The sequence below is a fragment of the Piliocolobus tephrosceles genome, chromosome 3 (assembly GCF_002776525.5).
Source record: "Piliocolobus tephrosceles isolate RC106 chromosome 3, ASM277652v3, whole genome shotgun sequence".
Lineage (NCBI taxonomy): Eukaryota > Metazoa > Chordata > Mammalia > Primates > Cercopithecidae > Piliocolobus > Piliocolobus tephrosceles.
In genome coordinates, this window is record NC_045436.1 from 169,240,081 (window position 1) to 169,256,672 (window position 16,592).

General features: G+C 37.4%; 1 protein-coding gene across 9 annotated transcripts in view; it reads left to right on the plus strand.

Moving 5' to 3' along the window:
* Positions 1-16,592, plus strand: part of LDB2 (LIM domain binding 2) — a 403,225-nt gene that overhangs the window by 302,901 nt on the left and 83,732 nt on the right. For all 9 annotated transcript variants that reach the window (XM_023206959.2, XM_023206954.2, XM_023206962.2 and 6 more), the window contains exons 3-5: positions 5,932-6,104; positions 12,969-13,091; positions 15,815-15,898. In XM_023206959.2, the coding sequence (XP_023062727.1) occupies positions 5,932-6,104; positions 12,969-13,091; positions 15,815-15,898 (380 nt within the window). The remainder of the gene's footprint in view (positions 1-5,931; positions 6,105-12,968; positions 13,092-15,814; positions 15,899-16,592) is intronic.

The window sequence follows — 16,592 nt, forward strand, 5'->3', positions numbered from 1 at the left end:
TTTTTGACATATAGCAGAAACAGTAGCTTTAGCAGAACCACATAAAACTACCCATATTTAGCCAACGAATTCATCTATTTTCATGTTTAGATACAAATTTTTTAAATCCTAGTATAGTAAATAATTTTAATATAATTAAGTTTGCCTAATTAAAAACATATGCTTGGTTATATGGTTCTCTCTTTTCAGAGTTGCAAAATCGTCAGCTAAATAATGATCATATGTCAAATAGCATTAATATATTGTTAGTTACAAATTTTCCTCTTACTTCACATTTTATTAAAATCAGACTCTCAAACCCTTTTATTTCTTGGAAGCAAATTGTCTTTGAAACACAGAAATTACAGGCATTTAAAATTTTAATTTATGCCCCCAAATTAAAAAGTCTCACATTAGATGATGGTTTCTCAAAAGACTTGTAGAACTTCAGAGCACTTAAACATAAACTTGAGAGTTGCAGTTTGGTAAGGGTATTTACCAAGAGCTTAGAGTCAGCTAACAGACTTCCAGAGAATTAGAAACTCTCAAAATAAGAAGCAATCACTACGTTGATTTCCCTAAAAGTATTTGTGTATGTCTGTTTTACCACAACCTCACCAGGTTTATGTTTTAATCTTTTTGTTATTATTTTAACTTTGTATTTCAATAACTAGTTTGAATATTTTCCTATGTGGTTATTTTCTACATGCAGTTTCTTTCATGTGAATTACTTATAAACATCCTTAAGAGTTTTTTTTTAATGCATTTCATAATTACTAAAAGAGATAAAATGCTCTAAAAGGCAGACCTTCTGCTTTGGGGAGGATGCACAGTAGTTTATGTCTTCTTTATGATCTCCCAGCTTGTATTACACCATTTTGTTTCTAAACAAGGAAAAAAGTTAGTTAACATCAACGAATATCTGGTAGATATCCTAATATCTACAAGTAATACCTACAAGAAAAGATAGAAGCTAGATCCTGCCTCCACCACACCGTCACCCTATCAACTTCCATAGCAAGAATTTCGGGGGAATATGAATGGATATAAACAAAACAGAACAACAATGAAAATCTCCCTAAGGAGCTTGAAGGCAGGGATCCACAGCACAATTAGCTTTGAATAAAATCTTCGCTATTTCTGGACTAATCATATTTACCTATAAAGTGTAGGGTATAATTTAAACATTGTTTATACACATTTCAGCACCTGAATAATTTAATGTATGATTTTCTTTTATCTTTCATGAATACATAGATAAATAATGTATGGTATATTTTACTCACCTAACATCACAGAAAATCTTCCTGTGTTATCTGGCTCTCCACACTTCCCAACTTTTGGAGATTTGATCTAAATGTGTTAGAAAAATACCATTGCCTTTATAATCTACTATAATCTTAATCTCACTCCAACAATATTAAAAAATATTAATAAAAAAATTAATATTTTTTAATATTAAAAATTAAAAATATAAAAAATTAAAATTAAAAAAAATTAAAAAACAAAATAAGACATAATCCTTTTCATAGGAGCACAATATAGATTTATATATATCAATATTTAAATTATTTTAATTCCAGGGATAAAAGTATAAATGTAAAGTGTAACTTTGACATATGAATGTAACACTGTAAAATCTAAATAGATTTGGAACTGGTGTGGCTGTCGAGTTAGGTGACCGCTGAACCTACATCTGAAATGTTCACTGATTTAGTCATTTATATCTGACTGTGCAATGCAGTGGCATGGTTGACTGCATTAAAAGAACTTGCTCATCTCAGAGCTTCAGAAATGATAAAATTGTACATTGAATTCAGGATACAGGAGATACTGATAAAGAGTTCAAAATCATAAATCCAGTTTTAAGCTTTATCAGCGATCACGTCATGTTATAGATACTTAAATACTTGCTACCTCTCCTGATAGAAATGAATTTGAAAGGCAGGGACAAAAATCTAATTCAAATTCAAAAATGAATCTGAAAGAGAGGGACAAAAATTTGTGTTTGCAGCATCGACCATCGACCATGGAGCTTTATACCTACTCCAGGTTCAGTCAATGTTTACAGAAGAAATTGATGAATGATCAATAGAATGATTTCTTCAGGCGCATGGGATTTTGTTCTGGTTGTCTGTCCCATTCACTGCACATTATTTATGTATTGCACATTGCGTGCATGCGTGCACGGTGTATGCATGTGTTTCTTGTATTTTTGACTGCTCTCCTTTGTAGAACAGAAGCTGTTGGCAAGTATAGTCTCTGTGGGAAGCAGAATAGTGCCCCCTGCAAGATATCTGGGTTTGAATTCCTGGTATCTGTGAACGTGACCTTACATGGCAAAAGGGGCTTTGCAGATCTCATAAGTTAAGGATCTTGAGATGGGAGATTATCCTGAATTCTTTGGGTGGATTCAGGGAAATCACAAGGATCCTGAAAGTCAAGAGGGAGGCAAAAGAGGGAGTGAGAATGATGCCTCAAGAGGCCCCAACTTCCCCCTGTGAGGTTTGAAGATGGAGGAAGGGGCCACATGAAAGGTGTGTGAACATCCTCTAGATGATGAAACAAACAAGAAAATAGATTCTCCCTGAGAACCTCCAGAAAGGAATTCAGCCCTGCTGACAACCTAACTTCAGCCCAGCAAGCCCTATGTCTGATTGTCGGGACTATGAAATAATAAGTTTGTGGTGGTGTAGGCCACTACGTTGGTGGTAATTTGTTACAGCAACAACAGGAAACTAATACAATCTCTGACACCTTTTTAATCTCCTGCAGCTTCTAAGCACAGTGTGTTGCACGGAGAGTCAGTTATCTCTTGTAGCTGATCGCTCTCATCACTTCCTCTTTATTCTCTCAGTGTTTACTACTCTGTCCATGCCGGAAGAGGACTTCAGTGGTCAGGATTTCTCTATTTGCAAATGACAGAAATCCAACATGAACCAGCTTGAGCCAATTAAAAAAACAGAAAGAAAGAAAAGGAGGGGCACACCTCACACAAGTTTGACCTCTGAGGGATGGCATTGGCTTTATTCCCAGCTGAGACTAGGGCCCAAATCAGCCCACGAAGCTTCTCTGTCCATTTGTTTTGCTTTTCTTCTGTATTCAGCCTCCTATATTTCCATGACGTACAAGTTTTTCCTGGCAAAACTTCCCTCTTTCTTTCAGGGAAGAATTCTTATTTGACTACCTTTGTGGCTAGTGTGGTTGAAAATTATCTACTGACACGTTAAAAGACACCCCAACACATGTTGGCTTAAAATACAAACATTTCTTTTATTTACTTATGATTCTGAAATTTGTGCAAGGCATGTCAGGGACAGCTCGTCTTTGCTCCATGTGACACCAGCTTGAGGCAGCTCAATTGGAGCTCAAGGATTCACTTCCTGGACAGCTTCTCCCATGCAAGTTAGTGCTGTTTGTTGGCTGGAAGCTCAGTTGGGGTTGCTGGCTGGAAGACTCAGTTCTCCTTCACATGACCTCTCCACATGACTAGGTTGGGCTTCTCATGGTCTGGCAGTCTTAGAGTAGTAGGACTTTGTATGTAGCAACTGACTTCTTCCTGAGAACAAAGTGAAAGCTTCCAGTTCTTTTAAAGGTGTAGCCCAAAACTGATACAAGGATATTCATGCCACATTCAATTGATTAAAGCAGATCACAGGGCCAAGCTCAGATTTATGGAGAGGAGACTGCATACTCAAGGGCGTGAATACCATTGTCATGGTTTACTGGGGCCACTGGACTGTGGGTTTAGTCTACTACGGTGGATAATGAACCTTTGTGACTAATGGTCTAAACAGGACCATGGAAAAATGGGAGGGCAGGCTCACAAAGGAAACAGGACTGAAAACAAACCTCCAGTATCCATGGCAACCATTTCCTAGAGTGCTAGAAATTATTCAATAAAGCAAAGCTATGTTTCTCTTTAAGTGTATTTACTATATAATTTGTACGTTTTCTGGATTTGGGGAAGTAATTAAAAACTTAGGTTTAAAGTTAAAGACTCTCAAACGTTTTTCCCTTTCAACTTTTATTATACTATGAATGAAAACGATGGTGATATGTAGCAAACAGTGCTCTAAAGCAATTAACTTGTGCAGGATTCATGATAAATAAAGTATAATGTTCCTAATCCAATGGTGGTTATTTGCCATAACCTTTTTAATGTGACAATTCTTTGGCCTACATCTGCATTTTTATAGTTTGCATTTATTCTCAACAGTATGAATCCCAAATTGTCAAATTACTTAGGCTGATTTATGATAATTAGCTTTAAGTTAGAATATTTGAAATGCATTCAATTACTTTTATCTGTTTAGTGAAGTACAATACGGATTTTAGCATTACAAAGTTTTCTTTATAATATTAGCTATGCATTTGTTAAAGGACATGGTGGACTCAAATTACTCTCATTTGAATTTTATATTTAGAAAATGAGCATGCAGTATTAGAGATTAGGCAGTATTTAGAAAATGCATGTAGAAGGATTATCTAGGACGGAATCACTGAAAATCCTGGAATATTTAGCACACACTTGTTGATTGATTTTACCTGCAGCAAATATGAGGCAATGACAACTGTGTAAATTATTTAGAGACTAGTCATCTGTATGGGGATTCCTTAAAATCATTTCAGAAAACAATTTGGCAGGGTATTTCCTTTACACTTATTTTTTCCAAGTTCATGTACAAAAGAGATATAGATCCATACAAAATGGATTATCACTGATTCTTTTAAAATGAAATTAAGTATTTTAAAACATTCAAGTGACGATTGGGTGATCTTTCCTAGCTAAAGCTTTCTTCGGTAGTTTATTTATCTTAAACATTATTTTTGTCTTTCAAAGGGTATTATATAGTGAATGTAAGAGATTTATTAAAAACCTTGGATTGCTTGAGAGTGCTTTAGAACTTTGCCTTAAAATCTGCACATAGGCAAAATTCCTGATATTATGAGTTGGGATTTCCAGTGTAAGAGGATTTCAAATCACTGCTGAGAAAAGGGCTTGTTAGAGATTTATAAGCGTCCTATGTCAGAAAGGCCCAGCTACTTACACAATCGCTGAAACTAAAATGGGGCAGGACCAGACACATGGAATGAAAGAGACCAATTTAGACCAAGTAAAAGGGATCAACTTCTCTTAAAATGAGCCTTTTATTCTAGAGAGATATCTTATACAGCTCCAAAAGCAGATAGAATAATCAGCATTTACATAGTTATGGATCTCTTTGTATATGGAGATGAGGATTATTTTTTAAAGATTTCCATTGTTTAAAGCAGTCAGAGACACAGTGTTGGGAAGAGCAGATATTTTAGGTGTTTATAGACATGCAGTTAGAGACCCCAAATATTTACTTACAAGTCATGTGACCTTGAAACTTTCAAAATAACCTCCTCACCCCCCCACCATAATAACATTTTTGGGTATCAGTCCTGCACTCTCCTGGGGTTGTTCTGAAGATCCAATGAGAGAATACCAAAATACTTTACACACTACAAAGCATTAGGTTATTAAAATTTATATTATCACTACTAATAATAAAAATAAAACATGACTGGGTAACTGGCTTATACATGATGCATTAAAAAAGTCCAAGTAGATTGGAAGTGTCTTATTTTTACAAACATGTTCACTCCAAAAGTATACAAGGTCCAAAGTAGTTCATGCATTTCCCCCCTATTATTTTTAAAATACTAACCCTTATTTTATTGACTTGCAGTGGACACAAAATCTGGAGAGATGACTGGACACATTTTTCCTGAATAGTTGGGGATTATATTTTATTAACTGCAACCCAGAAGGATCATGGCTGTTTTTAAAGAGAAATTTGCCTCTTGCTATGGTTTCTTAAGATGATCAGTATCCGGTTTTAGGAGGTTTGGCAATGGTGTTGGGTGTGTGGGGCTGGTGGGATATTTTTGTTAATGGTTTGTTTCTCTGTGTTTCTCTCCCAGCTATCGGCAGGACCCTCATCCCCCGTTACTTTAGCACTGTGTTTGAAGGAGGGGTGACCGACCTGTATTACATTCTCAAACACTCGAAAGAGTCATACCACAACTCATCCATCACGGTGGACTGCGACCAGTGTACCATGGTCACCCAGCACGGGAAGCCCATGTTTACCAAGGTACAGGACAGGCTCTGTCACATACCCGGCTTTTCCTACTCTGAGTGCATTAAAGAATAATAATTATGGTTTTCCTATGGAACCTGGGGCTGATTGCTCATCTCCCAGACACTTTCAACACCATGAGAGAATCTTCCTTGTTTGTGACATGGCTTGACTCTTGGGGTGAACACTGTTCTAAGATGTGTGCACAAGATACTGAGTACATGAAAATCAAAGAGCAGGGAGCCAAAAACTAAGAGGAAGAGAGGTTCTACTGCCTTTTAAATTTTAGTTGCTAGATTAGAATTGTTGTTTTATATAAAATATCTACTATAGCTGAAAGAACATATCCTGTTTTTGCGTGGTCAGCATTGTATTTGTGCTTTGTTACTGAAATAACTTTTTGGAGCTGAATTCAAATTTGAATAAGGGAAGAATCCTCTAACCATGACCCAACTGTAATCTGTAAAGGAACATAAAAACTTTAAAATGTCAATGAAATTAGGGAATTCAATAAGCAGCTGAACAAGTATACTTATAAAAGAGTGAATGAGGGGAGGTCAAGTGTCAGGATCAGATTATCACAATGTTTGAGGCTGAATTCAAAGCCCCATGGAGGCTGTGAAATGAAAAACAGAAGAGATAGATCTTTAACCTCATCTTCTATACATTTTAGATCTACAATCCTTGCCCTACATACAAAATTGACATATGGCGTGTTCCCTCTCACCAAAGACCTTTCTGGAACACTACAGATAATCTCTTTATGTCCTTTTGCAGGTAGAAAAATTAGTAAGAACAAATATTTAATCACAGAATCTGACAAAGAGAAGTTTATTTTAATGAACACTAGTTCACTGCATTTTGACTAACACTCAACATGAAACTAATTTGTGATATTAATGATAGCAGCTATCTCTTTCAGTTCAAAACACAAATGACAACCCTCTCTTTATACTTAAGAGAGGTTGAATCATCAGGGTTAACTGCAAAAGCCCAATGTATGAAACTGAAGATGTGTTTATTACTTATGCAATTTTGCTGCAAGAATAAAAATATATTTATTCATTGATCTTGTTGGTATAGTTTCATCTCTGCAGTGCCCATGCTGGTGTACAAAACCAAAGGCAAAGGAAATGGTTATAAAATGCAAAAACAAATCATCAAATACCACTGATTCTATGGCATCTTAATTTTGTCAGTAGACTTTTTAAAATGTAGGAAAGGATAGGGTTTTTCTTTCTTCCTGTTCTAAACAGGCAGAGAGGAAAGTTGTCATTCAGAGACAAAGAAGCTTCACACTGGATGCAGAAGTCCTGGCTGGCAAGAGGCTTTTGCTACATGGAAAGCAATGATCACCTGAATGATGGTTTAATCTGTCCATGTCTCACTTCATTCTGGAGATGCAGAACATTTACATAATCTTGTAGATCAGAGGGACGTGCAAGCCATTCATTTTGCAAGCCATTCATTTCTAGTGTTACAAAGTCTTAGCATTGCAGAGAAAGCCTTTCTCTGCTGCTTCCTTATTGTTTTTTTTTTTTTTTGTTTTTGTTTTTTTTTTTCTTTTTTCCTCTAGGCTTAGTGTTATTTTTAGGTAATTCAAGAGAAACATACCAACTCCTTATGCTGAAAGGGGGAAAAAAAAATCCATGATAATTAAATTAAAAGCTTTGCTGTAATTAAGGAATTGCTTCCAAAGCCAGTAGCCATTGAAAATAAAAATGCATTTTGTCGTAGTCCTTTTATATATTTACTCAGTTTCTTTCTTTCTCAGGTCAAAACTGATTCATAAATGAACATAGCTGCTCTGAAGGTTTAGTGCTGAACATTTGGGACTTGTTTTAGATCGAAAAGAATCCCATTCTTCTGACAAATTGATAAAGTGTTATTTTCATTCAAATCCAGAAACTAGGGTTTTCCTGTGTTGCATTCTTTCTTATCCTGAAATTTTCCTCTCAGATGGTTGAGTGGTTTGTTCAGGTGTCTAAGGTGGTCACCAGAAAGACCTAAGCACTTCCCTGAACACAGCTCCCTTGCCCCAAGCAGCAATTGTTTGGACCACCCATCTGACGCGACTCCAAGGAAGTATATTTGCCGACTCTTGAAATGAATATTTCCATACCATGATGAAAAATATCACTTTCTGGGAAATGGAGCTCAGTTACATGGACTTAGTCCAGATGCTAATTATGCACATTTATTTTTAGGAAATTTGAAAGGATCCATTTTTTTTCTTTTTTTCCTCTCTTGATTTTTTGGTTTTTGTTTTTTTGCTCCTTGGTGATTATTATAATACTCAAAAACCTTTCCAATATTATTGTTCTTATATTAATTAAAAATAACTCATTTACATGTAATAAAATATTATGGCTGTTTACTACAAAACAGTGGGCTAATGACCTTTCAGACCTTTTTCAAAAGAAAAAGGGTCCAGAAGCCAATGCTTATTTTTAAAGGGAAGCCTACTATTAGTACTTAGCATACTGTGTGCAGGCAGCATCGCAGTGTTCTAATTTAGGCTATCAATAAACTCTCATTCCCCAAATAGCATTTGACCCAGTGGTTCTGAGTTGCTTTTATGAAAATTTGGTCAACTCGTAAATCAAAAATCAGCCGCAATCCTAATCAACAGAAATATTAACTATTCCTCTGGAGCATCATGAGCATTTTGCAATTTCCTGATACCAGGAACATTATCGATTATGGATAAATGTGTAATTAGAATTTTAAAACACACATTATAAAGCCTTTCTTTTGTGTTTTCAGTTTTTTAATCAAATAGAAAACAAGGTTTAATAATCAGAAGAGCAGACACCAAGGTTTTCAGAATTTAAGACTCCGAGTAATATTTATATTTGAGGATGTGAACATTGGTGGATTCTGGGGAGGAGCACTCTAGGGTACATTCTTGGGGTTAATTTTAGGTTTTACAAACCGCAACAAAGTTATGGCCATTATTGGACACTCTTATCATCTCTATAAAGATTGGTTTATGTTTTCTCTGTTCTCAATTTGTTATTATGAAATTATTTACTACTACAGAGAAGTACCATGGAAGTGTACCCACCAGTTTTCCTATATGAATACTTACTTATGTCTTTGACAGTTCATCCTTCTTACCTTAGCCTGTATACCACATTATATTTCAGAATTTCTACTCTTCTCCTGACTCTAACCAAATTATAATATCAATGATCAGATCATGTGTATGTTTGTGTGTGTGTGTGTGTATATATATGTATAATGTATATGTATGCATTTACATATGAAGTACCACTAAGGAAAATACAATGAGCTTTGCACAACTGTTAATCTAAAAGCACTACTCTATGCATGCTGTTCCAAGCATACAAACTAAGAAAATTATATAAATACTCCCACTTAACAAGCACACTTGATTTCATCAAAGCTATATGAGAATCATTGTATTATACAGCTAAATAGACAGTCAATATTGCGTTACAATTAGCCAAAGAAAGAAAAGGGTTAAAAAGCTACTGGTTAGTTTGAGAAATGTTCTTTTTTAGTTCTCTTGTTCCTGGCCTAGTCTCAAGCTAGCACGTGATCGGCTGAATGCCTGCCAGCCTCTTTCTTGTTGATCCTCCGGAGACCATCTGTACTGGGGGCATTGATTAGAGTGTGTCTGCTGGGATTACATCTTTTCTGTTGCCATGCCAACTAATCAGCTGATTTTGGTTACCACAGAAACAAAATGTCAGAGCTCACAGTACGGTAACATGAATTCAGCACAACAGAAAATGTTTTCTTAATTGGGGACCCTTTTGATTTTGGATTCCAAGTGAAAGGCATCTTTTTTTTTTAAAAAAAAAAAAAGGGCCGACTTCAGATAAAAGCTACATTAATTGTATTGATTAAGAAGAATGCACAGAATTTTTCTGAAGAGAGAATATGTTAATTCCCTTTTATAGGCTATGCCTGTTTTTTATAATTTCTAAATAGGAAATACGTAGATATTTTCTCTTATTTGCCTCCATTCCATTTGCTGGCTGTTGCGTGTAAAGCAAATCACAAAGCCTTTGGTTTCCTTTAATTTCTATGATGGGTACAAGGTGTGGAGTGGCTGTCTAGGCCCTGGAAGGTGTGGGTGTAATTACTTGGGGAAGACCAGCCGTGACCAAAATCCTCCTCTGTCCTTTCATTGAAGGAAGTCATTTATTTTTCCTTAAAGAAAATGTAGTCAACTCAGATTTGATTCTAAGGATTCCTGCCTTGCACATGCTATACCCCAGTTAAACCCTTGGTTTTGACTGAAAATTGGAGAAGCCCAAGGCTTGCTGCAATTTTCCATTTGTAGGCCCATGACAGTTTGACTGCAAGAAAGGTCCCCAACTAGCTCACTCTGTTACCATGAACAAAGGACACAATTTAACTTGACCTTACAGATGCTCCAATTGAGTCATCTGTCAGTAGGACTACACACATGCCTTCTCATTATGAAATTCTCTCCCAATAGAAGTAAACCAGACCCTTCACCTGCCCTGCGTTTGTGGTTCACAAATGCAAAACAAATATACTAGATAATTTTTTAAATGCTGACATTTAACTAAGCTAATATTTGTTTAAATATCCAATAATCTCCCCCTTTAAAAAGAGGATTATAGCATCCAAATATCCCTGTCCTGTTTTTGTCAAGACATTTCACTGTTGATGGCTCCCCATAGCTACCTCCCTTTTGTGAAAGCTGTCACCACAGGTGGCTTCTGTCATGCCGACACCCCAGGGGGAATTGTGTGGCTTAATCTCCATGCAACTCTTTTTATGTCTTGGTAAATTAATTCCAAAGTTGATGATGCTCAAGGGGAGAGGTCTGGGGACACTGAAGTCTTCTCCCATTTCTATGCACTCAACTCCCATGGCCGAGACACCAGAAACAAGGCTCTGAAAACTACACAGTCAAGGGGTTTTGAGGCAAGGTGCCCACATGCCCGAGTTTACCCACAGATCCTGCTAATTGGATCTGAAGCAAAGGTCTTCACCCAGATTATCAATAATTATCCCACAGTATCTCTGAGATCTTTGATAAGACAAAGATGGCACACTTTAATAGCATCTTTCTCGAGTAGTGTCCCATCAACACTTGTTAGTAATTCTCCTGTACTGGCATTTGACTTGTTGAAAGCACATGTTACCTTCAATTTGAGCACATGGAATGCACCCAACCCAGTGCTGTGGACCAAGTTGCAACTCAATTAGTGATGGTGTTTTGTATTAAATTTCCAAAGAAGAAAATAATTATTAATATTTCATGAAAGGCTGATATAAATTGTTCACTATCTTCATGGACTGTAGTTTTACAAATACTTACATTCTCTCTTCAGTTGATTGATTTTTACTTATTCATTTATTTGTTTTTGAGTGTGTTTTTTCAAGTGTCTGGAGTGTTGTATGTTTGTTTTTAGCCTAGGAAATCTTTCTCCAAAAAGCTTGACCAGAAACCCAATGCAGTAAAAAACTGAAAAATCAAAGCTGCTCAGTGAAATCCAGAAAGTCAATGAGGATCTCAAAGCCGAGATGGAGGCCCAGTTCCTCCCAGCAGGGCCCCTGAGATGCTGCCACTAGTGAAACCCTAGGTCTCAGGTGGCACACGATGACCATTACTGGTCTAGGGCTTTGTGTTTTCTTGGGTAGCATTCTTTTTATCTGCAGTGCTATCATTTACTGCTATCCTACTACATGCCAGGCAGAATTCCAGGTAGCCTACGTACATCACTTTATTTAATGTATTTTCCTAACATCCTTACCCAAGAGTACTTCTATTTCCATTTTACAGATGAGAAAAACTGGAATTTGGGGAATTTATTAGATTTTCCCCAAATTTCCAGAATGAGTATAAAAAGTAGAATTGGGATTCAAAACCAGTACCCTCTGATGCCAAAGTATGCACCCACTATTTTGTACTGCTTTCCTAAGGCAGCAATGGTCCGATTAATGAGTTGTAACTATTTAAACTGAACCAATACACTACCGCCACTTCCTAGCTCAGAGTTGACATAGTCTCAGTGGTTTGTGATTGCCTAGCACTTTCTTTGATTTCAAAGTTGTTAATAGTGAAAGGAATGGTAAATAAAATAGGAACTACGCGCTAAAAATGCTATGAATATAAAAAAAAAAGATTAAAATGCTACTCTGTCACTGATTACTCTATCAAGGAAGAGACCCTTCAAAATTCTATTATGTTTCATTAATAATATATATTTTTCTTAGAAAGATAAAGTGTCCCATCCCCCTAAGACTGGCCTTTTGTGCGAGCAGAATTTATCATTGCTGATGTGCTGAGATTCAAGGAATATACTCTTGACACATGCCTCTATTTTCCACATGTCAGTAACTGATACTAACTGCCTTGGGTTAAGCATTGTCCTCTGGAATTTCATTTTCGAAAGAAAAACTTCCTACAGTTGGATCAGGTTGTAGTAACTCACACTTAACCATGAATGGGTTTATTGGGTACTTTGTCCCAGAGTAGGATAACCAAGATTAGAATAAGAGCTCAAGCCTCTGTGGTTAAAGGATGATGAAAGTGGAGGAAAACTTTTTGACCCAATGTCACTATAAGATGGGTTTTATCTCCATATTTACAAATGAAGAAATTGAGGATCATAGAGTTTCAGCAGTAACTAGTAGAATTACTAGCACATCACGGCCAATAAGCAGCTGTACAGTCTCTTGAACCCACTGATTTTAGAGCTGACATTTGTACCATGTGCAGTGGACACATCACTTGTGTCACATCTTTACCAAGAGCTAGCATTGCCCAAGGACAGAAAGGGAGACCACGCTGAGTAGCTGATATGTGAGTTACAAAAAGTGGCTTTCACAAAGTGCATAATGAATGACTGTGTGGTTTGTCACTTCTAGGTGTGTACAGAAGGCAGACTGATCTTGGAGTTCACCTTTGATGATCTCATGAGAATAAAAACATGGCACTTTACCATTAGACAATACCGAGAGTTAGTCCCAAGAAGCATCCTAGCCATGCATGTAAGTAATTTAATTTCTGTTTTGCTTTCTTTTCTTTTTTTTTTTTTTTTCCTCCTTCATTTCACTCAAGGGGAAAAACCCAGTCCTCTCTCTGTGAAAGAATTCCAGTAGTTGTCACGCTTTAGGTAATTAACTCTAAATACTGAGTTTTGTTCTCAACCATTTTAATCCACAGGCCCTCTTCTCCCCTTTTGGTTTCCAAGATTGGTACATTGTGTGACTATTTTTTATATTTTATTATTTTGAACTCCAAATTGAGGTTACTTCAATAAACAGTTTGTACTTTTCTTAAATTCCATTCAGTCATTATCAATTACTGCTCTGCTTGGGCTAATAAACCTGTTATGTATAACTGGGGAATGAAATAAAACAAGAAGTTAGAAAAGCAGTTTCCAGTTTTGATTAGAACCATCTGATGGGACATGGGACTCAGATCTTCAGATTCGTGTCAGAAGTTGGTCCTCCCTGATCACGGTGCTAAAATTGAAGTGGAATATTTTGGCTTCTGTTGGTTTTGTTTGACTGTAATTCACATCAACTTTAGTGAGCACAAATTAGGTGCAAGGGTGGGTTCTATGCCGATCTAGAGATGTATTTTAAATGTAAGTAGGAACTAGTCAGGTGCAATCTCTTAATAAGTCGTCAAAGGCATCAACTTAAATTTAAGTCTCTCCTCTATAATACATGATGCTTCCATGAAAATCTTTGGAGCAAAATCAGATTTCATAAGCCTAATTTTAAAGACCCTGAACAATCAAAAGAAAATAACATAACAGTAACTACCATTTACTGATTTTTTTACTCTGCCAGGCCTTTAGCTAAACATTTTGTATATCTCATGCTATTGAATTCTGACAGTCAGGCAGAGAGTTGAGCTAGTATTATTCCTATTTTAAAAGTGAGGAAACTGAGGTTCAGAGAATCAATAAGTTTCCCCATGTTTTTTAGCCCAGAAGTAGCAAAATCAAGATTTTGCCCATGGTGGTTCTAACTTTGTCTCCCAGCTGTCCCATTCCCGGCTATTTCTCCACACATTAGTTGTCAGCCACCTCTTTCTGACTAGTTGATGCAAGCTCTGCCCTTCCCATTAGCCTTATCCTTTTTGTTGTGGCACCCCACTTTCCTGCTCCATGATTTCTGGCTGTTTATGCTCCAAGCCCTTGGTTTTTAAAGCTTAGTTAACATCCTCCACTCTCTTTGAGGAAGTCTGGAATATTCACTTCTATTATTCTCAAAATAGGCTAAAAGGCAGCAAAGGATAATAGTTGGGAACCTGGGCCCTGGATGGAGACCACATAGGGTTGGACCCTTGCTCTTGGGTGAATTTGGGCAAATGATGTGACATCTCTGTGCTTCTAGTCCCTCATCTATAAGATGGATACAGTAATAAAGCATGTTTCAGATCATCAAATTAAGAGTTAATGACTGTAAAGCACTTAGAACAATGCCTGGCATATAGTGTGTCCTCTACGGGTTTCGGCGATTGGCTCTCATCTTCGTCATCGGTAGCCACAGCAGCAGGAACAAGATTTTTGCATTCCTTTGTTATTAGCTTTCCTCTCTTCTGACTGAAATGTAAGTTCCTTGAGGTTGACCCTGACTACTTGATAGAACAAACTCTTCCTAGCACATCAGAGTGGTTTAAGAATATAGGCTCAATGTCAGGGAAGACCTCTTTTAGGAAATTGACATGAAACTGACATGCTCTGTTTTCTCCAGCATTTTTTATTTATATACACAAATCTAATTGGTAGTATCACTATGAGAAAAGGTATGTACAGAAAAGAATAAGTCACATTAGTATAACCTAGTCTCATGATGGCAGACGTGGAGACAAGGGGATGTTTACTTCCATCTCCCTCTGTTTAGTGCCAATTTGCTTATATCAATTAAGGAAGAAGGAAAGGCAAACAGAAAGAAAGAACATCAACCAAGAGACTCATTTTAAAATGGATCCCAGAAAGAATTTCATTTTCTTCTAGCCAAACAGAACATTTGGTGTGGCCCATGGTACTTTACATCCCTTCTTAAAATGTGGCTGACATTTTGGAAAATATGATACTTCCTCTTACAGTCCTGCAGGATAAAAATTGTTGGGGATATCTATTTCCAGACTCAGCGTAATGGGGAGGAGAGTTAGAATTCTCTGTCTCTCCGTATAGATATGTGTGTGTGTGTGTGTGCGCGCGCGCGTGTGTGTGCGCGTGCGTGTGTGTGTGTGTGTGTGTATTTCGAGTCAGTGGCAAAGTTTTCCACTTTGAGGTGTTATATTAACCCTCAACCCCAGGCTGTAAAAACACCACCACTATCACAGCAGGAAACAAAGACCAGTCCTGAAGCATGGATCTGCCCAGTCCAGGGGGACTGGCTTCTCTAAAGAGGGCATTAGACCTGGAGCTCTCCTGGCAGAGTTCTGTGACTAGGCTGGAGACCTGAGTGCCAAGGCCTCTCCAAGAGGAAGTAATGTCATTTCTGCCAAGGACTGAAAGCACATCTGAGCAGTTTGGTTTTTCCCCAGTCTTGCACAATTGATCTGAAAATGTCCTTGAGTATTATATGCAAGTGTCTTCGAAATGTAAATTAAATTACCTCCAGCAGCCTGCCCTCCAAATAAAATCGACAATGTCGAGATTACATTTCCTTAGCAGCTGTAGCACAGTCTGAGATTTTCTCAGGACCATCCTGTAGTGATAAAATACATGTGGGGTTTTTTCTCCATTTAGGCACAAGATCCTCAGGTCCTGGATCAGCTGTCCAAAAACATCACCAGGATGGGGCTAACAAACTTCACCCTCAACTACCTCAGGGTAAGATCAATCGAATGATTTTATGTTTTGGTGAGTTTGAAAAGTACTCCAGAGGTTTATATGCATCCTGACCCAAGAAGTTAAAATGAGGTACTGGTGATATAGCACAGTGTCTATGTTCTGTACCAGATGTATGTGTGTGTGTGTTTTCAATGGAGGATGGGGTTTAATTAACAAAGCATCAAACCTGGAATTTGTCAGGGTTCAATCCTATATCTATATGTCTCTTGGAATTAATTATTCAAAGGCTTGCAATGTCCCATTGTCGCAAAATGCTTTGTTGCTGCTTTCCTTGTTGTTGTCTCAAGTTCAAATGGGTTACTGGTGAGTTCACTGCCCTTATGCCTCCATCCAGGCACTGGTCATCCCTTAGGAGAATCAATATACTGCCCCAAAGAGTCTCCTGAAGAAATCCAATCCCATGCTGAAACACAGATATTTCTAAGGCTTCATAAGGACTCTCTGCACAACATGTAACAGATTTGGTGGTGGGTAAAAGAAGGAGATTCTTTCTCTCTACAGCCTAGATGCCCCAGAGCCAAATCCAGGCCTGACAAGAGCCAGAATCAGCTGTGCTCCCCACCTGCCCATCCTCATGCCCATGCCATTGCGGTGGCCCTGAACCACTAAAGAGCCCACTGGTCTCTGCTCAGAGGGAAACCAAAGTCAACCCAGGAGTATGGGTGGACGGCAG